Source organism: Clavelina lepadiformis, chromosome 4, assembly GCF_947623445.1.
Source record: "Clavelina lepadiformis chromosome 4, kaClaLepa1.1, whole genome shotgun sequence".
Lineage (NCBI taxonomy): Eukaryota > Metazoa > Chordata > Ascidiacea > Aplousobranchia > Clavelinidae > Clavelina > Clavelina lepadiformis.
Genome location: NC_135243.1, coordinates 16599753 through 16623973, shown reverse-complemented (window position 1 = coordinate 16623973; position 24221 = coordinate 16599753). Strand labels below are relative to the sequence as shown.

At 34.9% G+C, this 24221-nt stretch overlaps 3 protein-coding genes across 5 annotated transcripts; 1 reads left to right on the top strand and 2 right to left on the bottom strand.

Moving 5' to 3' along the window:
• Window positions 1-1418: 1418 nt before the first annotated feature.
• Window positions 1419-17183, top strand: LOC143452031 (centrosomal protein of 112 kDa-like). Of its 2 annotated transcripts, none has more exons than XM_076952849.1 (24): window positions 1419-1619; window positions 2642-2705; window positions 3001-3118; window positions 3926-4067; window positions 4596-4660; window positions 4790-4825; window positions 4952-4979; window positions 8874-8926; window positions 9048-9134; window positions 9247-9346; window positions 9596-9714; window positions 11229-11372; window positions 11444-11598; window positions 12150-12279; window positions 13339-13431; window positions 13500-13639; window positions 13884-13974; window positions 14128-14280; window positions 14500-14682; window positions 15558-15788; window positions 15994-16206; window positions 16314-16403; window positions 16489-16590; window positions 16799-17183. In XM_076952849.1, exons 1-24 carry the CDS (start codon window positions 1529-1531, stop codon window positions 16892-16894), a joined length of 2724 nt encoding a protein of 907 aa, XP_076808964.1. In that variant the 5' UTR covers window positions 1419-1528; the 3' UTR covers window positions 16895-17183. The 2 variants fall into 2 exon arrangements, with proteins under 2 accessions (XP_076808964.1, XP_076808963.1); XM_076952848.1 differs by having other exon boundaries at window positions 4952-4988.
• On the bottom strand, window positions 5508-8842 carry LOC143452034 (uncharacterized). 2 transcript variants are annotated; one of them, XM_076952853.1, is made up of 4 exons: window positions 8622-8842; window positions 6891-6984; window positions 6475-6509; window positions 5508-6343 (listed from the first exon to the last, which is right to left on the bottom strand). In XM_076952853.1, the coding sequence occupies exons 1-4, from the start codon at window positions 8639-8641 to the stop codon at window positions 5716-5718; spliced, it is 777 nt and encodes a 258-aa protein (XP_076808968.1). In that variant the 5' UTR covers window positions 8642-8842; the 3' UTR covers window positions 5508-5715. The 2 variants fall into 2 exon arrangements, with proteins under 2 accessions (XP_076808968.1, XP_076808966.1); XM_076952851.1 differs by having other exon boundaries at window positions 6475-6619; window positions 8622-8839.
• Window positions 17184-17241: 58 nt separating the features above from the next.
• On the bottom strand, window positions 17242-24151 carry LOC143452033 (uncharacterized). The gene is made up of 8 exons (XM_076952850.1): window positions 24133-24151; window positions 22411-22543; window positions 22020-22235; window positions 21399-21556; window positions 21166-21317; window positions 20844-21002; window positions 18064-18380; window positions 17242-17823 (listed from the first exon to the last, which is right to left on the bottom strand). Exons 2-8 carry the CDS (start codon window positions 22518-22520, stop codon window positions 17631-17633), a joined length of 1305 nt encoding a protein of 434 aa, XP_076808965.1. The 5' UTR covers window positions 22521-22543; window positions 24133-24151; the 3' UTR covers window positions 17242-17630.
• Between the last annotated feature and the right edge of the window lie 70 nt (window positions 24152-24221).

Sequence of the window (24221 nt, the reverse complement as noted above, 5' to 3'; positions counted from 1 at the left end):
CTGAAGGCAACAAGTACAAGTTATAACCTAGCAGACTTTTAAGTTTCGTTCTCTTTGTTTTGTATTCCTTCTGATCTTGTGTTCCACGGTTTATTAAGCAAAACCTGGCCGTGCTCAGTTAAAATGCAATTTTGTCTGTATCTAAGTTCCATAGTAGAAAATTGCAGCAGCTGCATGCAGGAAATTTATCAATGTGCTTGCTGAATTTTTTATCTGTCCACTGATTTACAACAAACAAATAAAAGCTGGTTGTTTGCATGACAATTTATAATAGATAAACAAAGAATCGAGGCTTCGGTGCATGCCAAAATTTGCGTCTTTGCATGAACGATTTTTTGTCAAAAACTGCTTTATTTTCCAATCATGTCTAACCTCACCTCCAACTGGTTTGCAGAGTTGGGTAAGGGCCCACTCAAGTTCAAGTTTTATTGATTTTGTTAGGGCGCTTAATGTGCATTAGTACGCAAAACTATGCATTTAGATGTATTTAATATCCATTTAATAAATTGTGGACACAGTTTTTATGCATTTTTGGATTTTTACAAGAATTATTGAAGGTTTTATAGCAATCAGAATGTACAAGGACTTTCTAAAACATCAAAACCTGCACCTAACAGCCTGTGATAGCGCAACTTTGTAAACTTTTGCGCAAGATCTTGTCAAAAGGCCAAAAAGCGTAATATTGACTTACAATGGATCAGTACTTATGGTGTTTATTAACTACCTTATATTCACCAATCAGTTGTTTTCTTTTTCACTATTAGCATTGCGGAAGGAAAAAATAAAACAAGAAAGTTACCATTTTACCATCTACCATCAGAATTTCACAAAGATAGGCATTTAGATTAGAAGAATGGGTATGCAAAAAAGGATTTCAGATATTTAGGATTTAATTAAAATTGTATTTAGATTAGTAAGACTGAAGAAACATTTAGGTTAGGTTTAGGTTGCTTACATATTATGAGATTTAAGTTAGATGAACAAGAAATTGTGAAAAAAGGCTTCAAATGTACAATTTGTTTCCGAAATGTTGATAGCCAAAAGCCAGTTGTGAAAAACCAAAACAGCATGCACCGATAAAAGAGGAAAAGTGTTAAAAGTGGAAATAATAGTGGTAACAACTGTTGACAACAAATAGCACATCCACTAAATACTGAGTTATATATACTTTATCTTTGACTTGCTGAAAAGGTACACTGTTGCTAGCACTGCATTAGCCAAAACAAGCTTGAAGTGAAATTGTATTTAGTCACAATAATCTAAAATCATTATGTTATTAATCTAAATCATATTATCATTATGTTAAGCATATATATATGCTTTTCAGCACAGCAGGCATAACATTTTATTTGTAAGCTTTCTAGTTTATAATCTTTTTTATATTTCGTCATATTCTTGTCTTTTCTACTGATAGATTGGACACACCAGTAATCTAAGTTCATGCTTGATGAGCTCTACATATTAGAATTCAGTTAGTTATATACTATCCCAATCTAGCAGTTAAATTGCTAGCTTTACTCTGCCATTTATGGACTCAAGGATAATGAGAATGGACAGTGAATTTGACAAAATCTTAGTGGATATAAAACCACATCTCCTTAAACTTCCCCATAAAACAGGTAATTTTATTTGTTTCTATTTAATTTGTCTTCAGTCTTCATGTATTTACAGCAGGGTTTACTGGCCCTGGGCAGTGATATGTGACCAGCCCACATTATAAAGCAGTTAAGCATTGTAATTTATTTTTCAACATGAACTGTGCAGAATGAAAATTATGATGCTAACATTTGCAAATAAACGAATAAAAGAATTGAGTCTCCAGTGCCTGCTTTTTGCCAAGCATAGTGTTTCTGGTGCCCGATAATGGTCATATTTTCTAGTCTGGTCTCTTCAGAATGGCAAAATTATTTTTCTTATGTTGATGACAATATCATGTAATAGGTTTTTGTATGCAAACTTAATTTTGTGACTGGCGCAAAGCTGCATCCCATTTTTGAAGATGTAATATTTTCAAATCAGTATAAATTGTATAGTTTTGATTATATAAACTGTTATCATATTAAGTTTATATATTACAGCCGAACCATGTAAATCGTTTATGTGACCAATAGGATTACAATAAACATTTTCGAATTTTCATTTAGTAATTTTATGATCTAATGCACACATATAAATACACTGCTTTTGTTAAAAAACAAAAATCCTTGTTTTTCATCAATTATTTCATATGTGATTTTACGATCTTACCACAGCTCACCAAACTTATGCTTTGTTATTTTATTCACTGTTCCTTGTTTTGGATTGCTAAACATTATTATGGTAAAATTTCAGTTACAATGCATTTGAGCAAGGCAGTAATGATGCTTGCTCCAGTTCAGGGTTCTGGTTAATCGTTCCAAGTTCAGTAATACCGCACAAACTGAAAATCTGAAAAATGTAGGTGTTCAATATATAATTCACTCAGACAAGCTTAGTTACTAGGGCTTGACTACTCTATTGAACAATAAACACCAGGTTAAGGTAAAGATTTTTCTCAAGTCTTTTTCCCAGGACAACTATTCTGATATCATAATATCAGTGTCTGTTTTTCCTTTAAATTAACCTACCATACAAACTCTGCTTAGAAATTGTAACTTTTCAGAACGTCAGCGATGTGCTCTCTGGATTAAAAAGCTATGTGAGCCAGTTGGATCATCTACGGCAAGGTACAAGAATAAACTAAGTATATATGCACTGCATATTTGTTACTTGTTGCTTTTGTTAACTGTTTTCGTGTATTAGAAAATTAAACTATTAAACATGAAAAACTAACAGAGAGTCACATAAGTGTATGCTGTAGAGCATATTTATTTGTAAAATTGCAGCTATTGTCAGAGCAAGACGTTTTTTTAACTGACAATTAATTATTTTGGCTCGTTTTGGAGTTTAACTGCTAACATCTTGTTGACTAAATATTGATGCAGAATTTTTAAGCTTGTGGGCTCAATGCTATTTTTGTAGAAAAAATCGGAATATGTATGCCAAGCTACTGCTGCACATGCTGCATCGTGGAGTTATAGAGAATCCATTTAGTTCAAAGCCTGATTCGGGTCCTTTACAAACTCTACCCTCATATATGGTAAGTACTATCAGCAAGGCTGAAGCAAGAATTTTGACATTTTTTTATTATAAGGTGGATATTTTTACTGTCACACATTCATGACTCAGCCTATTAATGCCACTACAATTTTACTTCATATCACGTCCATGCAACCGTTGGTATCTGATCTATATTCACTAGTGGTTGTTAAAATGTAATTGTACTGTTAAATACGTATGATATCTGGTGACATTCAAAAATTGTGGCCTAGTTTGTCTCTAATAAGTTTGTTTACTATGACTGTTAAATGATGATAGAGTGTGATGTATATGCCGGTGCTGTATATAACTCAGACAATCTGTCAGGAAATTCACTCCAACTGTCTTAAACTCATGTGGTGTACTATAGGGTAAGGCATCAACATGGCTTGCCATGTTTTATTGGTTTTAGTGAACAGCAAACTTGACACTAATAAAGATCAAAATACATCCTTCATTAATGTTTTTACCGCAGCAATATCTTGTAGTTACCCATAGATCAAGTATGTATGACTTTAACTTTCACCATCACCAAGTCATGGAAAAAACTTTCCATAATACCACATTCAATATCATACCGTTACAAGATTGACATTAATTAGATATATCGGAACTTTTCAGATCAGGTGGTTAGTAAACCCATCATCCCAAATTTTATCACACTTTTTCGCTATATCAGCTTGTGTTAAATTATTGCTCATCATTTTTATGAAGGTTTATAGACTTACTATGGAATTACTTTTCAATTTTGCTTAGCTACAACTAACCCTGTTTATAGTTTTAATGTTGTGATATTCTCCTTGTGTAGACTCTCTTCTTTGAAGATACTACCAGTGCCATTCCTACAAAAGGGTTAGGTCTACGTGACAATTTTGAGGATGAACTGGCCATCACAGCCACCCCAGACTGGGCAAGAGATGTATTACAAACTTCAAGTGAAACATTCTCTGGTGTGTTTAAATCAGTCTAATTCATATCACAACTTTGATTAAAATGCCATGCATCTATTTGCTAACAAGTTACAATTTTTGACCCTCACATGCATACTGGTAATTAATAAACCATGTATCATTTTATTGTAGGTATGACTGGCTTAAAATGCTTATCCCATGCATAATTTAAAAGTTAGTAGTGTCCTTCAGCCAAAAACGGTTCTGGATTATTTCATATGATTAAAATCCAGCAGTAATTCTAATTCCAAAAAATTATGATATGTTGCTGAATGTTTTTATTATCAGTTTGTCTTACTAAATCTGATACAATTCCCAATTTTGGATATTGAATTTTTAGATAAAGTTTAGATTTTCAGCTGAGTAACTATCTTGATTTCAAGAATAGTTACAATATATTTATGTGTTAAACTTTGAATCTCCTTTGCACTTTATCAGTTTACGAGTATCAGATCTTGTCAAGTTGTTGAAACGCAGGGTTTCAATCTCCAGATCGTCTGATTAATATTGGTATATATTGTTTTTCAGGAGAAAGTGAAAATACCGATCCTGTTAAAAAGTATAACTTTACTCGACAACCACAACAAAAATATGTAAATAGTCATTATTTTCATTTTCTCTTTAGTATATACATATATATTAAACACCTTAGTCATGTCTTACTTTTATTACAAGATTATCAGTAAAATTTAGAATTCCTTGATGGCTAATTTAATATTTAGGGAGGAGAAACTTTTCAACCCATTCATTTTTCTACGGTGAGTGTAATGGCTGCAGTTTTTAAGAGAAATATTTGATTGTTTTGTTTTTACTTCTATCTTTCTTATTTGATTGCTTGTTGCAATTTAGAGTAACATATTTAATAAAAACAATGTTTTGTTCAGATTGGGAAATCTTTCGATAGTCATGGAGGTAAGCATGGTAAGTATGCTTTAATTATTATTAGTTTTCTTAGTCCTGTTATTTCTTACTTGTGTTTGCTGTAAGCCTATCGATAAAGTAATTTGCGTTTATGAAAGTTTAGAACATCTCGAAGAATTTTGCTCTGTGCCACCGTATTATCGATTAAGCACTAACCCTATCAAAGCTTTCCTGCGTATAGAAAATGGTGTTATTTATTTCGTTTAAAAGTAAATACTGTCCATAGCTACTTACATATATATGGCAAGCTTTGTTGCAATCCAAGCAGCCATTATATATTATCTACAGTCCTTATAGCATGTTTTCTTGCAAGCAGAGAGTACCAGTGCTAATACTATTATTTCCAAATATTTGCAAAAATGTGTGCAAGCATGCTGCATTAAGCTGCTGGTAGTTGATCTGCTCTGATTACCATTCTTGAATATCTGAAACCTTGTGAGAACACTCTTATGAATTATCATTGGAGGTGTTCTAACATTAAATGGGAATTTTCCCCCTAATAATTACTTACAAATAGACTTAGAAGGTTTTGTGTCACATATTCATAAATTGATGAGTATTGTCACATTGGCATTTTCTAATTTACAGCGATCATTTAAGTGTTCATTTGACACATGTCACTTTAGAACATATTTTACTGAAGCTTTACACTAAATTTGCTGTAATACTTTACAGCACATGACCTCCTTCATTTGCTGCCATATGTAATTTTTTTGTGTAGTGCTTATTAAACTGTTAAGTCTTCCTCTTGCTTTGCTTTACTGATTATATTTATCAGTGAATGATCTTCTTCTGACTGATTCACATCTTCGTTTTTGTTCTGAATCTTAAGAAATATTTCGTCATCTTCTTCAACCAAAAATAAGGAGAGAAATGCCTTCATAAAGTATCCATAAAACCACCCTCTAATTATTGCCAGATAAACTTGAAGAACGACGATAATTGCCCCCAGTTTGAGTCCACCGCCATTTTCTTGTTCAGCATCGTCTTGGCTGACAACAGTACATAGTATTCCAAAGTAAAGCGACATGGAGAAGTTTCGCAATGCAAAAGCTAGAATAGTGATGTAGAAAGTTAATGATATTGTTTTCTTCCAAAATGAAGATATCTGTTGCTCAGCTTTTGTAATTTTCTCTCCAACTGTTTCAAATGTCATAATTTTCATTGTGCACTGCAGCATGCTGAGCAAAGCATACTCGGTACAGGTTGTTATAAGTTTAGCTACAAATACTTGGGTATTCAAGTATTTTGGATTATATGTTTCGTTAAATTTCTTGGTTCTGTTAGCAAGCACTATTAATGAATATGCTACTGCTGTCCCAATCCATATCAGCCTCATCCAGAAAACTCTCATTCTGTACATGTAAAAAAAAAATTAAGTTGCCGTTATTGTGTGATATATGACTTGTCATTTAAGTTTAAAGGACAAATTTACAGCTAGTATGGAAATCAGAGAGATGCAGTATCAATCAAAGCGCAAAATTACCTTATTATCAATCTCATCCATGTTGAGATTTTGACCTGAGGAGATAGGGGTCCAATTATTAAAATAACTATTGAACTGGCAACTACTACCTCCACTATTGGAATAATGATAAGTGTTATGTTGATCCAATCAGCAGATGATTCAACTGTAATTAGTTTAGAGAAATTAATTTATCTAAATATAAGCAAATGTTGTAAAAATGCAATATTTATTAATGCAATGTGTATTTCTCTGTGCTTTTATTTCTGCTATACTGTATTACTATTACTTTTATTACTCTGTATTGCACTACATGTATTATGTATTTTTGGACTGAAAGCAAACTTTTGCTAAGCTTCAGTAGCAGGCGTGTCTGTAGTGATTTTACAGGCCTCTTTATAACATAATATTTTCGGATATGTTAAAATATCACTTACATGAGTTTTCTTCATCAATCGATCGTTTACTGATATTTTCACCCAGATCAGTATTTTGATCTGGAACATCGAAAACACTACTTCGTACTTCACCCTGTTTGGTAAAATATGAGTGAATAACACTTTTTCAAATATTTGCTATAAAATGAACACAGATCCAAATATTATGCGCAATTATCATCCAATTTTGTTATTATAACAAAAAGAAATCACAAAAGCAGATTCAAGCCAAATCCATTCAATTGCATGAAGTAAGAAAACAAAAACAGTTCTATTGCAACTGAAAACGTTAGAATGTTTTCAATTGCATGATTGACCTTATGGCTGAATTATTTAGTTTCATTAACAACTAAAATGGGTTGGTTATATCTTTTCTTTGATGTGACAAGCTTAAAGTGAGAGACAAATCCAAAAACAAGTTGATCTTATATGAAAGAACACTTTTAACTTAACATTCTGGTAAAATATTTTTGAAAAATAATTCGTGGTAGGTAGTTATCGGCAACAGAAAATTGCAAAAGTCTTAGTTTTTGGCCTTCATTGTGACATAGATCAAGGCTCTTGTTATGTCTTAGATTAGTCAAGTTGCTGGACAACATGCTGCTGCTGTTGCTTTCCTTGCGCGGTAGTCAGCTGAAGTCAGAAGTATAATTGTGACATAGGAGTTTAGCATATGTCCAATCAGGCATCATTCGAAGAAATTAGTAACAAGAAGCATTAAAATTGAATAAATTATGATTGTTTTGAACATAAAAAATCCAGTAGCCCAATCAATTGTGTCCATAAAGTTACGATATCCATTGGGCGCATAGGCTACAAGTCATACTAGTTGCCGTAGTATACCAGTACGTTGCGGTACCACACTAGATGCAGTAGTTGGGCTATATGGTCAGCTATCAAACCATTGGCAGTTAGAGCAATCTATACAGCTGTAACAGATACACATACGTGATATTCAGTAGATATTGCTAAATTTATGACTTTGCGAATGGTGTCTGTGATTACCTATGACATTACAAGAGCCTTCATCTACTTATAATTACCTAACCAAGAATATTTTTATAAATATTTTACCAGAATATTCAGTGAGTAGTGTTCTTTCGTATAAGATCAACATGTTTTTGGAATTGCCCCTCACTTTAAGCTTTGTTCCTTTTCCTATCTGGTATGGTGGTCAAGTGTGATGAGTGGTGAACAAAGTCAGCAGATTTGGAGTTGCACTAAGTTACTAACATCAATATGTATTTGGAGTAACAATGCTTCAGTCAGATTAGATGCTAACATTTTAATTGCAGACGTTTTGTGTAATAACTATAGTCATTCTCAATGCAAGGCATATTCTAACAAATTTTTTTTTTTTTTTTGTTTTATCTTGCATTGAAAATGAGAATAATTATTACTTGAAACGTCTGCATTAAAATGCTTACATCTATCCTGGTTCATAGTATGTTTCCTTCAAATTTCTCGTTTTTCCTAACATTTTGCTTCTAAGTTTTGTTGCTAATGTCTGTTGTTGTCTATTGTTCAGATGTCTATTGCTCCTTAATATTTCATAATTGTATCAGTTGTTCATGGTTATTTCTTACAAAGTTTAGTAAAAAATATGCTGGAATACATTTTTGGAAGATACACTTCATGCAATTAAAATGAAATTCATTTCAGATTAATAAATGGAGTGAATATGTTTTTTGTTTTTATCTACTAAGATGTTTCAATTACTTAGCTTCTTACTTTGACAATAAGGGAGTCATAGACAACGTAGCATGTGAAACCTACTCCGGCTAATCGAGCTAGGTTGATGCATGTTGCCAAAACTATAAACACTGCCACTAGTGCTGGAGAAGTTCTGCAATAATTCCTTTGGGTACTTGACATTGTACACATTAAGCAGAACTGCTATTTTTATTTTACCAAGCTTCCTTCCTAAAATAAACATATCAATGTTGCTGATGTTTGGCAGATAATGTATTCTATTATTTAAAGGTATATCGTCATTCCGTGATGAGCAGAGTTTGATAAATATGCACGAAAAAGAGGTAACTTGAAATTCATATTTTTTAAATAAATGAACAAACTTCATGGAATTCACAGGTACACTGACTACTAAGTTAAAAAAGTCAATTTTCGCACTTGAATTGCAAATAATTTTATAAACAGATTGAAATGAAGACCAAGGTGCTTGAAGCAAGATTTCATGAAGAAAAGCTCTCCCTTCAACACAAGCATGACCTTGCCGTGCAGAAGGTTTTCTTTTGTTTACGTTGTATTACGTTCTTATACTTATGCCTGTGTTTTAATACGATTAATAGAAATTGTCAACAAATTGTGTTGGAGTGTATACTGAAATTATCTTCAGATACTTGATCGGAAGAACAGTGAAATAGATGAATTGAAACGTCATTACAAAGGAAAAGAGAAGGAATACGATGACAGCAAAAGGAAGCTGGAACGAAAAGGTAAAGTTGTTTTTTCGGGATCAAGTGTAAGTTATTAAATTTGCAACAAATTGCGTTCGTTTCACAAATGCTGGGGAAATATATACCGGCTTATGTGACTGGTGTCTACTGTTTTGCACCTTAGCAAACCACCATTTTTTATTACGACTGATTTTAGCATTTCGTTTTATTTTAACAACATCATCCTAATGTTTGGTAACTCAGTGACTTACTTTGTTTAGCCAAATGTTTTTTATGCTTTTGAAATAGTCCAAGTTGCAGTAAAAGAAGTTCAAGCCATTAAAGAAAACAAAGAGAAAGAGATTGAAGATCTCAACACGTTGATTGATGAAAAGACGGAGTCTTTGAGAACGGAATACGAGGCGAAGGTTAATGCTAAATTTTATGACAACAATTTGCGGCATTTTTTAAACATATCGTGGAGGTAAATGTGCAGTCAACTTTGCCGCGAAGCGATTGAATCACGCGCATTTAGGCCAATGCGTGGGCGCAAAACATGTTTTCTGTCGCTGCAGTTGAACTACTCTAACGCCTTCAAAGACAGCTCATGCTGGGGAATAAGCTTTGATGAATAAGGAAGTTTACTTATCGTACGTTTATATGTGATCTTATCACCTGCTTTTGCGGGCTTGTCACTACTTCTATTCTAGTTTATAGTAGGCTAAATGACGAATACCGATTTGCTCGGGGCCATAAAATTTTTAGGAGTGTTTCTAAGACCTTTTAGCCCTTAACAGTTGTTATTTTTGAAAGTTAAAATGTAATCATGAGATTTAACTAAAGTTGAACTCATTTAAGCAAAAACCACAACAAATAAACAACTTAACAACATTTTATTGTCTTAGGTTTTACCCTATGTGATCAGCATTATTACCTAAGGCTTATCAATATTGAATTATGTTTTTAATTTTAGTGGTATTTATCGCTAATGTTTAGAGAAAAAATTGCTAATACTGCGCTTAAAGCAACAAGTATTTTTATCCAGAAAAAATTGTGAACTTTAATGACGCACTTCCTTCATAATCTCATGTATCGTAATTTATTCTAATAAACATTTAATCCTTAAACAAAGCTAACAGTCACAGCGTTTAAGTAAAATTTTTCTAACTTCTTTAATACGCTATGCTGTATCGGCTGAAAGTCTGTAATTATTATTAACTCAAAAATGATTGTTTATTAACAACATTTTTCTTATCGTTTTTCTTTTTAATGCTTAACACAACTTTGTGACGATAAAAGAAGTCCAAACACCTCTAATGTGTCACCACCAATTATCACAAAACCAACACTCAAAACACCATTCTTTGGTGGAAGCTTACTGTGTTTATACTTCATTTCTTCTAACTTAATTGGCGCGGCTTATGCACATGAAGAGCTGGAAATGAATTATGCCATCTCATAAGATATTCTCAGTTTTCACCTTTCAAACCTAGCTATATTTTTCCCTTTGCTTTCACTAAAATGCTTTATTTCTACAAAATTCATGCAAAGTTATTACTTCTGATACTGGTACAGAACGAATGCATTAGTCAACTACTAACACCGCATGCACCCTACCACACTTGTTCGCATGATCTGCAAATGCATCGCATATGTTCGAGACGATAGTTATATTGGTTCAAGCGCCTCTTGCCTCATTTGGCAGAGAAAATCCGCCCACCGTCTCGACATTTTATTTATCGTAACATGAGAGCGCTTTACGCGCCATGTTTATCTATTAACATCCCGCGTTAGTCATATTGAACTTAACTTTCGCGAACCATGTACTGAGGTTAACGTATTGGAGATACCAGATTACGGTTATTGCAAACGAAAACATTCTCTCGTTTAAGGAAGTGCTTGGGACGTTTAAACCTGATTTGTGTATTTTGTGCACGAACAGATTCAAGACATGATTGGGTCCATGGAAAGAGAAAAATATGAACTTCAAAAAGGTCACACGAAAAGCATCCAAGATCTGCTAGAAGACACTAACCAACGATTAACCAACATGGAGGACGAATACAATTCACAGAGCCAAGCGACGGTGGGTTTTGCAACGATAACCACAGACACCTAGGGCAAGCGTAAACGCCTCTATTTTGGTTATTTTAACAGAAAGTTGTCGTGGGTGAATTAGAGCGCCACGTAGCGCAATTGACCCAAGAAACTGAATCTATGGCGAGCGCGCGTCAAGTCGTAATTTCCGAGAAGCAGCAGCTTGAGATGGAACAGAGTCGTATCGTGAAAGAATTGCAACTGACCAAAACTAAGTACTGTAGTTGTTTTTCTTATAAAATCGGTCCGATTTAATATGCCGTAAATTTTGCTTGTGACGTGCCGTAGCTTGTTTTGCGCCAGTGACCCATAAATTCTTACCTACGGCAGCCTATATGTTTACATCTTCTGAATACTTTACATTGGTACGGCTTATTGCACTTGGCCTGTCCTTCGCAGAAATGCGTTCAGTTAAAAGTTCAGTTATTTTCCGAAGACTAATCGCTACAGAGTCACCTTTTTCGTTTTGTTTAAGATTATGTTGTTGTCAAGAATAGGTGGGTTTCCTTTTATTCACGATTTTGATTTAGGTTTATGGACTGCGACGATCTTTTATCTGCATCGAATACGGTCGTAGTTTAAATGCCAAAGTCAAAATTTTGAAAGCCATTTCTCGTTTTTTCAATTGAGCTTCGATAAAATTAATTTTTCTGTATGTTTTAGGCGACTACTTCAGACTGACGTCTCTTCTAAGACAATCGAAATACTCTTCTTGTTATCATATTCTTATCACATCCGCCCCTGTATTCAGTTGTTTTTGATTTAGATGCGAAGACTTGCAAGATGAATTGAACAAGGTACGACAAGAATATAGCAATACAATACGTTCACTCAGCACCAAAAACGATGCCAATATCGAATACTTGAAGCAGGAACAGTCCATATCGTCAACACGGGTAAATAACTGATTTCCAATTTGAGAAATTAAGTGGTTCATCGCAGTGTTTGCCCAGTACAATAACTAGTTGTAATACAGTTAAGTACAGTTTCGGTCTAACACTAACGATGATTGGTTATACTGTATTTAAGTAAAGCGGTGAAACTCAGTTACGTAGATTTAATTGTTAAAAGATTTATTTGTTACGTCAGTGTTTCTTTCAACGTCAATCGACGAAATATATTTACTCATTTTCCGCCGAGACATCTCCCTTTTAAGTACAGATGCTGCTATGCTGTGTTTATTAGTGCAGAGAAAAAAATCAACTTTTTCTCGCAGTATGAGTGTACTGTAATTGAGTGTTTGACTGCTTTTTACTGCAACTTCCCTTGTCGAGAAAGTCCATCAAATGACGACAACAAAACGCAAATGATTTACAGTGATATGTTTTGCTTTTTATCTTAGAAACAGTATTTTTTAGACGCCTTTCTGTTCCATTTTGCTTTAGCCTCTTATAGGACTATTACATTGTTTGCAAAAATCGGGAATTAGCTTGAAATAAACCATACAAGGTAACTTAACAACGCAAGCAAAAAACTTGATTCAATCCAGAATTCTGACTTGCATAACCCTTGTAATTCTCCCTACTTCAACACTTCTGGGAAAGCTTTATGTTGCCACTTACAATCTTACTATTTAATTTTTTTCATTAGCCAGCGCTGTATACTATTTTAGCCGGACTTCCAGCGAAATGTGAGATTTATGTGATAAAGGTAAAATAGTTTCAGTCACAAGTTGGCGTCAAAGTGCTTAAAAATCTACAAATGAACACGGACTTGGTGCAATGGTTGACTGCATTCCTGATTTCCCGGTTAAATTTTGTTACACTGACGGACAAAGTTACGTGAAGTCGAGTAACAATTTTAATACATGTACTTGCTGGTGGCGTTTAACAACTTCATTTTGTGATACTGGAATTTATCTACTCCATTACATTTCGTAATGTAACAGTAAGTAGATCAGGACGCCACGAATGATAACCAATAACCCGATAAACAATTAGGCTGTTTATTTCCAGGCACATGAAACGATACGAGACCTCGAAGATCAAATCCAAAGCCTGAAACACGCCGTGCAAGATAGCGAGCAGCAACGTGCAAGAGAAATCCGCGTAAGATATCATTTGAAATTCTCCTCCGACTAATCGTTTGTTGTTACCTTCCCGAAATTCTATTCCAGGAGAAGGAGTCCTTGCATCAACAGGACTCTATGAGCATGCAGCACTTGCATGATAAACAGATGCACAGTTTGCGTTCGGAATGGGATCATGAGAGAACACAGCTGAACAAAGCAACGAAAGCTCTAGAAGATGTTGTCAAGTACAATACTCAATACAGCAACTAATACTTTCCCTTTGTCACATCATTGCATAAGAACACGATTAAACGGCGACATATCAGCCAAGTTCAAACAAAAATCAAAGTCAAACATATTGTGGTGCATTTTGTTTACGCAAATTGTACCCATTTTTGTTGTTTTGATTTTCCTGTCACGTTGCATGTAGATATGCTTAAGGACATTTGTTTACGTTGGATGTAATTTTATTCTTTCTTTGTTGCGTAGGGAGAAAGATGAGCAAATTGTCAAGTTAACCCTTTCCCAGAAGCAGTCAACTGTACAAGCTGAACAAGCGATAGAATCTTACAAAAAACAGGTTTATTCAGAATTTTTTACTTCGTTTATAACATTTTTCAAACATTTCAAAACAACTTTTTTTGATGTTGTTTTAAAGGAATTTTGTCTTTTTTCTAAGTTGCAATAATATGATAGGATTGAGAGGTGTTAATATTTTCTATCCTCTAAACAGGTGTCAGACGCGCAACAAAAGGTGTATGCCGATATGAGGTCGCAACTGGAAAAGGTGGAGCTTGACCTGGAGCAGAGCAAGATAAACAGAACAAAGCTGCAGGAAGAATTTAAAAAGGAACTGGACGAATTGAAAGAAAGACATAACGATGAGGTAAAAGCTTTCACTTACCACCAACGATTAACATTCTTAATTTTTACCCAGTCAACTTGCTAGAGTTTCTAGTGATGATTTACATTGTACAGAGACGGTTTATTATAAAAAATGCTATTAGTCTATTAGCTATTGGTTGAATCGGATAGACGGAATTTCATACAACTAATATCTTTCCAATTTCGTCTGTACGTTTGATCTATACTTGTCATTACAAAGATGGCGGAAACGAAAGTGATGTATGAACACGACGTGGGTGTGATGACGCAACGATATACGGTCGACCGAGATAAGCTTGTTCGTGATTATGAAAATCAATTGTCGTCCGGAGAATCGAGATTACGTGATGCGCTCGAGCAACAAGAAAAGATTGCCGAAGAGAGAAGGCTGCAGCATCAAGAGGTACATTTCTCCGCAGCAGAAATACGAACCACTTTTATGTGTATTCGTCCCGGAAATTATTTATGAATTTCTTTCTCTAGTTGATTTTATTTTTCCGTCTTCAAATTCGTGAAGTCACGCTTATCTCTGAACGGTCTTCCACGCGCATAAGTTTCTCAAAGATAAAAATGGTTTCTGTGGTTATTGGTTAAGCACTGGACTTTGAAGTGTACTGCGCTGATGTTTATACGAAAAATTATATTTCGGTATAAAACTTACCGAGATTTCCTTTTAATTTGGCAGAACATGTTGTTGTAAGCTATTCAAGCGTTACTTATGTAGGTCTAACGACAATTCAGGGCATTTTTTAGGTACTAATTTGGTATTATTATGTCATACCACGCCGTTAGTACTAACCAGTAAATACCAAAATTCCGTGTATCTTGTGCTAAGTACATGGTTTGTTTTTCTGTGTAGCTAGTAGTCATGTTTACTTGGCTTTACTTGGGATTTCGATCACATGTTAACAGACTTCAGTAATTATCCCTCGTCGTACAATATGCGTACGGTAGCTTAATTATTAAAACAGAATCGAAATAGACAACTTTCCAAACTTTGGTGGGAAACTGGGAAGCCGTTTTTTTGTGACAAATTTACTTAAAGTGAAATTTTGTGCGTTCAGCCAACACCAACGCCTTGGCCAAGCGGTATTTGTCAATTTTGGTAAAAACTATTTTTGTAGATATGTACCATAGATTTTAGTACGATTATATCAATGGTTTATTTCAACTACTTTACAGCATTTCAACATGTTGCAATGTTTTTCCGCTTTTGAGTGAATAACGTCTTACCCTTGTACGGGTTACGCTGTCTGACTTAAGGTTCAATTTTCATAGGTTATGTCAAACATGGAACAGCAGATACGAGAGCTGCGAGAGGAACTCGTTTCTGCGAATGCTTTGCGAAGGCAGCAATTGGTCGAACTCGGTTTGTTGCGAGAGGAAGAAAGGCAGAAGGCGGCACGTGATCACGACCTGTCTGTGCAGAGACTAGAGTCTGAAATTGATCGACAGCGAATGGAACTGCATCAGCAGCATGCCTCTGAACTGGAGCAGCAAGCATTAAAGGTCGGTTATTCGGTATTTTGTGTATTTTTCTATATATCTCTGTTAATCATGTGCATGTACTCGATTGGTTTCGTTTTAAGTATAATAATTATAACGACTTACTGTAATCATTAGCAATTAACTTAGGCTCCCGCAGTCTTTGCGCTATGCTGTTACCGTTTAGCTAAGATGTCATTAACTGTTAACACTTGCTTCCCCAATTTAGACGAAAAATCGCTTTGAGCAACTGGAGAGCGAGTACAGAGAGAGATTAGATCGTGCTCATGAACGGATGTTGGAGGCTCAAAACAAAGAAGCCCAGATGAGGGAGGCAATGATACAAGCCCGGAATGAAACGGAGGAGCAGTTACTTAACAATGCAGCTAAGCTCGAAGAAGAGCAAAGCAGACAGAAAACGGAGCACAACTCACTAATCCTGGTATGATACTTTGAGCAAAGTACCTCGCCGTTTTCACAGCTTGGCAACGTTAGTAGCTGACTGATTACCAGCTTCTAAGATTTTTAAAAATTTTTGCGTAAATTTAGAATCTGCAAGCAAGTCTTGAGCGAGAAAGGACCGAGCACCACCAGCTTCAGCGTCATTCCCAGCAAATTGAATACGACCTCAAGCAAAATGTATGTCGGATTTCTTTCCTTTTTTTGTAACCGTATTCGTTTTTTTCTTGTTGCGATTCTGTATACGTCTTATAAATGTCTTTAGCTGTCTCGGGTAAAACTGGAATGTGAAGAAAGATTAAAAGGCCTTCTCCCTAATGCCCTCAAAGTCAACCTTGAAGAGACCATAGCTTGTCTCAGATCGCAAGTATGAGCTAAATATATTGCTGCTTTAGTAATATTTCAGAGTATTATAGCGGTTTTAGTTTTGGGAGTCAAAAATTAAGATTAATAGATAGACGGACAAGATTACTGACATTCATAACAGAGGAAGATACCATAATAAGTGCATTATTTGACTCTTTTAAAGGTTTTTGTCTCCTTCATTTTATACTTACGAGTGATCTTTAATACAGATCAAGTCGCTCCAGCAGAGAATCGATGTTCTTGAAGATTTTGACGATCTCGAACGAGTGAAGTCGATTGGCACTGACTCTTCGTTAAACCTGTGACGTTGCGTTTTTACCCGAAAAGTGTCTGCATTATATGTTTTAGCATTTACTTTGCTGCTTTTTGTGTGAGATAGACATGTTTAATAAGTTATAGGTCAAAACAAAACCCTTACGATTAGTGTTGGATTTGGCTGACATTGCTGATACTGTGAACGTTGATAGAGGCTTGAAGGTTTTTTTTAATTTGTATTATTTTAAGTATAAAATTTGTTTAGGTATATTCACATTCATTGTCGTGCTATAGTCTGTATCAAAGTTGTGATAAGATATAAAATAATCAAGAAAATTAGTGATTTTTGTAATTCATTCAACAACATTCGCTGTATCTCAAATTCACTTGACGAAACATGTTTTTTCAAATGTGTAGCTCATATATTCGCACGCGGTTTACAAAAATGTAGTTATAGCAAAGTGTAAAAATGCAAAAAATATTTCTTACCTCTTACAAAAATGGTATAACAGTCATTGCAAAACACGAATTTTAATCTGTCAAAATACTGAAAAAAGCAGCCACAAATTTTTAAAGGTTTTGTACAAGTAGAAGATTTTATTAAAAAAGATTAGCATGTTGTAATAGAACTGGTCGCCTGTTTCCCTCCTTGGGAAATCTTTTATTGGGAGAGTGTCATTGAAACCTCATACACAGACTAGCAACGGATTTGAACTTGATCGGGGATATTGCCGTAAAATCTCGTAGCCTGATAAGGCCAGATGCAAAATGTTTGTTCTCTCCTGTTTATCCAAATGTGAATAGGTCGTTAATAATACCGAATTCAACATCATTGGCATTTCCACTCAAGTTCTTCGATTTCGTGGAAAGTTTTGATTGTCCATTAGAGTTAGGTGAGCAGCATTGGAACTCTTGACAGTGGTCGGACACACATGAAAGGAGACAAGTTTCGCTTTCACTGTTGGCGTCCGAAGCGTAACTACCGGAAACAATGCGACAATTTTAGGGTCTGTTAGATATTTTTTGTAGGAAACATCAAACATGTTTTTACTGTTTTAACAATTTCATTACGTCATGTCATTACATGGCGTGGCTTTAACAAGACTGAAATACAGTACCTCTACATTGGTAGTTTCATTGATAAATAATCATATTTTCACAGATCCTTATGCAATATATAGTGTCATGAAGTAGCTTGTATGCTGGCTTATTAAATTACCTGGTGCAACTACCATCTTCAATAAAAATATGTGAAGTATCTTTGATTTCGTTCGCTTGCTGCAGTGCACCTGTCCCCGATTTTGGAGCATATGGGCAACTTCGCACACCGCATTTCCATTTGCCTTCCTCACAGTCGTACACTTCAGGCTGAAGTGTGACAGAATGTACGCCGATGTCGTGAAACACTTGATTTAACTTTTTCGCTGTTTCAACAAAATTGTCTTCTCCATGCATAGTCACGTGAGCTGAGGCGATTGCGCAATTTCCAGACAATTGCCAAACGTGCAGTTCGTGAATGGACAAAACACCTTCGATCTATTTCCACATAAAATATAGGCTAATTCAACATAAAGAAATGCTTGAGAATACACTCTCCTTACTCGTTTCTGATGGCAAGTCAACAAACTTTGAATGACATTTTTAACTTTTTTGAAAGAATACCAATAAATTTCTGTAAATGGTGAATCTAAATTTCGTGACAAACGTTTTCGAACTTAACCGAGGTGTGATAATAAAGGGATGTTATAATATACAAATCGAAGAGAATATAAAATTCTTATTTTCAGACGTCTGCATTACGAAGAATGACGTCAATTATAGATAACATTGCGTGTCGATAACTTTCTGTTTTAAGTCGTGACATAAATATCGCGCCTGCCTATCTTGCGTGAGTTATGCACAGTTGTCCAATGCATTATTTCTATTAAGATCAACCTTATAACATGGACGTCTTTATGCTGTTGCTGTGCTAATGTTTTGTCTAAATGTAATTGTTTAAAGAAACTTCAAGATAGTCAGTACATGCAGTTGTCATTCCTATGTAACCATTGTTGAATTCTATTTGAATAAGTTCAGTGTTAAGATAGACAACTTTATTGTCATCTTCACAAAGTAACAAGGAGTTTGGTCCTATAATATAGCTGTGGAAAACAAGTCATTATAATATTGATCACTGTTAATTGAAGCTAGTCATCAGACAACAAGCTGTCAAGGAGAAAAATTATATCTGTGGGTGAGAAAAGTAGACAACGACCTCATGAGACTCATATACCATCACCCGCAATAACCCTTTGCGGTCCAATTTTTTTTTACCGTTTCGGTCAGTCCAGGTCCAATTTTTTTTTAATGCATTTTTGGGTAGTTTTATATGTGTAGAGTATGGCTGTGAATTTTTTTTGTCGAAATTTTTTTTAAATTTTTTTTTTTAGCGTTTTTAAAAATGCTACTTTTCGCAATTTTTCGCAATTTTTTGCATCATGTATTTTTTGATTCTGAAGCAGTTCTTTTGCTAGAGTGCAGCTTGTATAAAACCGGTCTGTGTATACATGATAACCACTTGCTCTGACTTTTGACAGCAGCTTGCCAACTAAATGCATCACGATTCTCGATGTAAACGGCAGATCTTGACGCGACAAATTTTCTGTAGTAGTTTTTCCAAAATAGGGTTCAAAAGCTGAGATATACCCAGATTCCGAGTCAGACAAGACATACACCCGAAGCCCCCATTTGGTAGGTTTTTTGGGATTATAAGTTTTGAAAGCAATACGCCCTTTGAATCCAACTGTGCTTTCATCAACAGCAATGTTTTGCCGAGGGGTGAAATTCCGAAGGCACTTCTTTTGGATGCAAGAAACTAAATTTTTCATTACACTTCCACGGGTTATAGGTGCAGTGGTTGGTTCCGGTGACTTTACATGTAGCATCCAATGTATTTGCAGAAAACGCCTACGAGAAAATACATCAAGAAAAAATGGGCAATATTCAGTCCATTTTCTACTGAAGTAGTCCTTTATTTCAGGTTTTTCTACCAAAGCCATCTTCAGTACAACTCCGAGATAAGCCTTCAATTCAGGCAAAGTTAAATCTTGCCAACCATACCATACAGAATTCTTTACAAATCTTTTTTGCTGTAGTCGTATTGTTGCATATGCATTTGTTGCCACCAAAATTTCCATAAATATTTCATCCGACATAAAATTTTGAAAATATTCCAATTCTGTTTCTGGGATCTTTTCCAAGTTTGGTCCCACATCAGTAGCTGTAAATGGGTGATGAGGAAAATCACTGTCATTATCATGCCATACTCTCCATCCATTAGAGTCTACAACATCATTAGAGGTAGATCCATCACTGTCTGAGTGCTCATCTGGATCAGAGCTCCCATCATCACTCATTTCCATATCTGAATCAGAAAAATCACTCTCTTCATCAACCTCCATGTCTGAATGATTTTCATCTTCAGAATCAAGCATTTCAAGTACATCATTAGCACTAAACCTTCTAGCAGCCAATTTACTGTAAACAATCCAATACTATTTACTACAACTCTCGTCTGTAAGGTAGTAATAAAATACAATAACAAGCAAAATTCATTATTGCTGAGTGCAAGAATTGCTCTTGCCTACCCCAGTTTTACTAACTGTTTTCCAGTTCCAACTTAACTTCAACTTAACATAAGTCAGGGGAAAACCCTAATAAATACCATCTACTATGTTCCAAAATCGATAAAAAATGTTGTAACATTCTTAGAATGTAGGTAGACCCGTAAAAACCGCTGTACACAAAAGTCATCCTAGGGATGTAGGTGGACAGCATTACATAATTTTGTTTATCATCCCAGGGATGTAGGTGGACCGCAAAGGGATAAACAATTCGACAAGTACTTATTATAGTGAAGTGGGTCTACCTCCCAAGTTCAGGTGCCATATACCCATTTTCCATTACAGAGGTATTACTGTACTTATTAAACTACCAGTGATGAAAATATTTTCATCTCACCTGCTTCACTTTGACCATCAGCTCATCCATTTTGATATGCGGTGGTGGAGTTTGCAGCAGTATCATTGCAGACTGTTTTAGCAATGGAATGGTCGTATACATAATAATTCCTGCAATGACTAAAGTCATGACCGGATCAGCGTAGTACCTCCAGTCTTCCTAAATAGTAAAACAAACAGAGCTAACAAAGCATTCCATAACTTATAGTTTAAGTTTTAACCAAACGTGATTTCAATTTTGGTTTGATAAATTATCAATTTATGTTGAAATTCTTCAATAAATTCATTTGATTTGAGATCGCGTTGTGTCAGTAATACTATACCTCCACAAAATAAATTATGAGAGCGCTTATGATCACAACCACAGATCCTAGAGCATCGCCAAGTACATGCAGAAAGACTCCCTTCATGTTGAGCTGGGAGCCGCCGTGCTGTTTCACTTTTTCAACATCTCCGTTGTCACTGTCGTTTGATTCTGCGATTAAGAATGAAACCAGGTTGATGGAAATACGAAAAAATCGATAAATATTGGCCAGATTAATTTTGCATCGCTTACTGTGATCATGATTGTGTTGATGACCATGACCATGACTGTGATCGTGACCGTGAGAATGACCATGAAAAAGAACTAGACCAATCAGATTGATCAACAAGCCAACGCTACCCACTATAATCACAAGAAGTGGTTGGTCGATCGGTTCAATCACAACTAACCTGAAGAGATAAATGTTGTTACTTGATTTTATGTTGTTTTACCAAGAATGATTAAATCATTGTATCTGTTAATACTGATTTGCATTGATTCACGCAAACCATATTCAGCGGATTTAAACTTATCATGAATAAATGCACTTGTTGCAGGCGGAACTTGGTGGTGGCCAAATTACTGGTTCCACAATGTCGCTTATTTGTTAACTTGTTGTTAATCGCGTTAATTGTTTTAATTACGTGGCAATAGCAAACTTAATATTTCAAGACCCATGCACGCTAAAGATCAAACCCTTAGCGCCAGTTTCTTGAAATTTGTCAAGTTGTTTGAAGATAATTGCTTGGAAAATTTAATATTTTAAAAAGTATACAGGCAAAAACTTACCCTTTTTACAAGAGTTTTGTGAAAGGTAGACTACATTTCAGACAACAGTGAGTAAAATTAAATGTCAAGAAAGCAAAATGGGACCTCTGTATAGCGTCCATAACGATGCTAAAGCATAGAGCCAAGAGAAAAACAGCATTGGAGAGGGCGCCTACAACTTCTGCTCGGGCCCAACCGTACGTATTTATCTTGCTATCTTTCTTCGAATAGACGACCGCAAGGAATCCGATAATTAAGCTGAGAACATCTGAAAGCATGTGGAAACTATCGGCAATTAAAGCCGTCGAATTTGTCAGATACCTGTAAACAAGTTTTACATTTGAATTGAACACCTAAATCTCACGTTGGCTACTGTTTATTCTTTTTTATTGTACAATCAATTATTTACACTTTACAGTAAAACAATATTTTTGTCTAAAGACGTATATGAAAATTTGATATCAGTTTTGCCCCGCTGTTTTAAAGAATATCTTACCCAACGATGATTTCGGCCAAGAAAAGCGACGACGTCATTCCTAACATGCACAGTAGTGATGTGCGTTCACCTAACAGTTTTACGTGGCACATTTTTCTTAAGTTGGACATTGTACTTCAAAGTTTAAAAAAATCTGCAAAAATACAAAATTCCTTATCGTTTGGGACAAGAACCAAAACAAGTTGACCATAAGCTTGAGTTGACCGTTGCTCCTAAGTTGAGTTTATAACAAAGAAACGTTTTCAGTAGTTACCGCTAACAAAACATTATTAATTAGATCAAGTGTTTAACATTATCAATTTTCGCCGTTCTTAAGCAATTATTATAATTTTTTCAATTATATCAAATTATCTCAAAAATGCAAATTTGCCGCTAATTGTACTTATTATGTACATAATTACGTCATACGTTCGTAGCTATAACGTCACAATGTGCACTCTATATATGACGTCGATGCTTTGGATCAAGCATGAATGAAGACTTCTGATGTAGGTCATCCGATAATTACACAAATACACATAATATCTTATAGTTAGAGCATAGTTCTAGGTCAGGGGCTAGACTCTAGTTAAACTATAGCAAAGATACGTAGGCTTTTGGATGGAATTATTTAGACCAATTAAAACTTATGTCGTTGATGATATTTTTATATTTTTGCTTTTGTTATAAAACGCTTACGTCATGTGATTAACATGGTGTGAACACATAACAACTTGGCCAACGTTACAGTTTGTGCTCGGGTTGTCATCGTAATCGTAAATAGCCAACGTTGTCTATAGTATAGGCTATTGCATGTTTCTCCGTTTGAGCAGAAAAATGTTTTGCAAAATCTGCATCGTTATAAGCATTTATTCATAGTGTACGGTATGTCAATGGCAATGGGAAACAAAGGCTGATTTGTTAGTAGAATCAGGAACAAAGAAAACGATTATCAGTTACAATTTTTCAACTTTTGATTTGTGTAAATCTTTTAGCACAACCACACGTCTACATCAAACAAGATAGGCTATATTATTGACAGATTTATCGTACACAAACAAGTTACTTTCCTCCTTAAAATTCCAATTTCAGCTCTATTTTTCAAAACTTAACAATACCAACCAGTTTACTGAATTAGCCTACAGATTTACTAGGTTTACACAGTAATGTTTGCATTGTTCATCGATGGACTATTTACTAGCCAATTTAGCCTACTTGTCATTTATGACGCATCATTGATTTTGTAAAGATATTTAAACGTCAGGTAAAATGTGCTTTTGTGAACGTATTCAGAAAGTCAAATTAATTATTCCGATGAAAATCTTGCTAGCATCCGATATTAGATCATTTTCGTGTGTATTGCTTTTACAATTTCAGTTTCTTTTAACAGGAAGCAATTTTGCAAACTGCACTTGTTTGTGGTATTGTCACGATTTGATACGCAGTTGCATGGAAGAGGGTTTATGACATTGTTTAGCCACGATTAAGTTATATAATAAACATTGATGCGATTTATTTGTCTTGCGTTCAATATTTCTACCAATAATCTTATTTTTCTTTTATTATATGGGCTCATTGTATAGACATGTTCACATTTATAGTGTCAACAGGACAAGGAAATATTTTTCCAAAAAGTCCATGCTATTAACTCGAGTTTAATGCATATTTCTTTAAGACGTTTTTATTTCGTGCTTCGTCAAAAATTAAGGCTCATTTTCTTCTATATTCGATTAACAAACTTACTTGCGTTCAATAAGAGAGTTTTGATTTCAAATTTGGTGTAAACGTGTTCATAGAAGACGATAACAGAATTTCGTAACCAACCAAGAATT

Excerpts from the sequence above, each read along its gene's own strand:
- LOC143452033 (XM_076952850.1), bottom strand. The coding sequence starts at position 22,520 with ATGTCCAACTTAAGAAAAATGTGCCACGTAAAACTGTTAGGTGAACGC. Across the intron at positions 21,318-21,398 it reads TCAACACAATCATGATCACA|AATCAAACGACAGTGACAAC; the intron begins GTAAGCGATGCA and ends TCTTAATCGCAG. Across the intron at positions 21,003-21,165 it reads TCATAATTTATTTTGTGGAG|GAAGACTGGAGGTACTACGC; the intron begins GTATAGTATTAC and ends TTTACTATTTAG.
- LOC143452031 (XM_076952848.1), top strand. The coding sequence starts at position 1,529 with ATGGACTCAAGGATAATGAGAATGGACAGTGAATTTGACAAAATCTTA. Across the intron at positions 8,927-9,047 it reads TAAATATGCACGAAAAAGAG|ATTGAAATGAAGACCAAGGT; the intron begins GTAACTTGAAAT and ends TTTTATAAACAG. Across the intron at positions 11,373-11,443 it reads ATTCACAGAGCCAAGCGACG|AAAGTTGTCGTGGGTGAATT; the intron begins GTGGGTTTTGCA and ends TTATTTTAACAG.
- LOC143452034 (XM_076952851.1), bottom strand. The coding sequence starts at position 8,774 with ATGTGTACAATGTCAAGTACCCAAAGGAATTATTGCAGAACTTCTCCA. Across the intron at positions 6,620-6,890 it reads GATTGATGAAGAAAACTCAT|TTGAATCATCTGCTGATTGG; the intron begins GTAAGTGATATT and ends AACTAATTACAG. Across the intron at positions 6,344-6,474 it reads TGGATGAGATTGATAATAAG|AATGAGAGTTTTCTGGATGA; the intron begins GTAATTTTGCGC and ends TTACATGTACAG.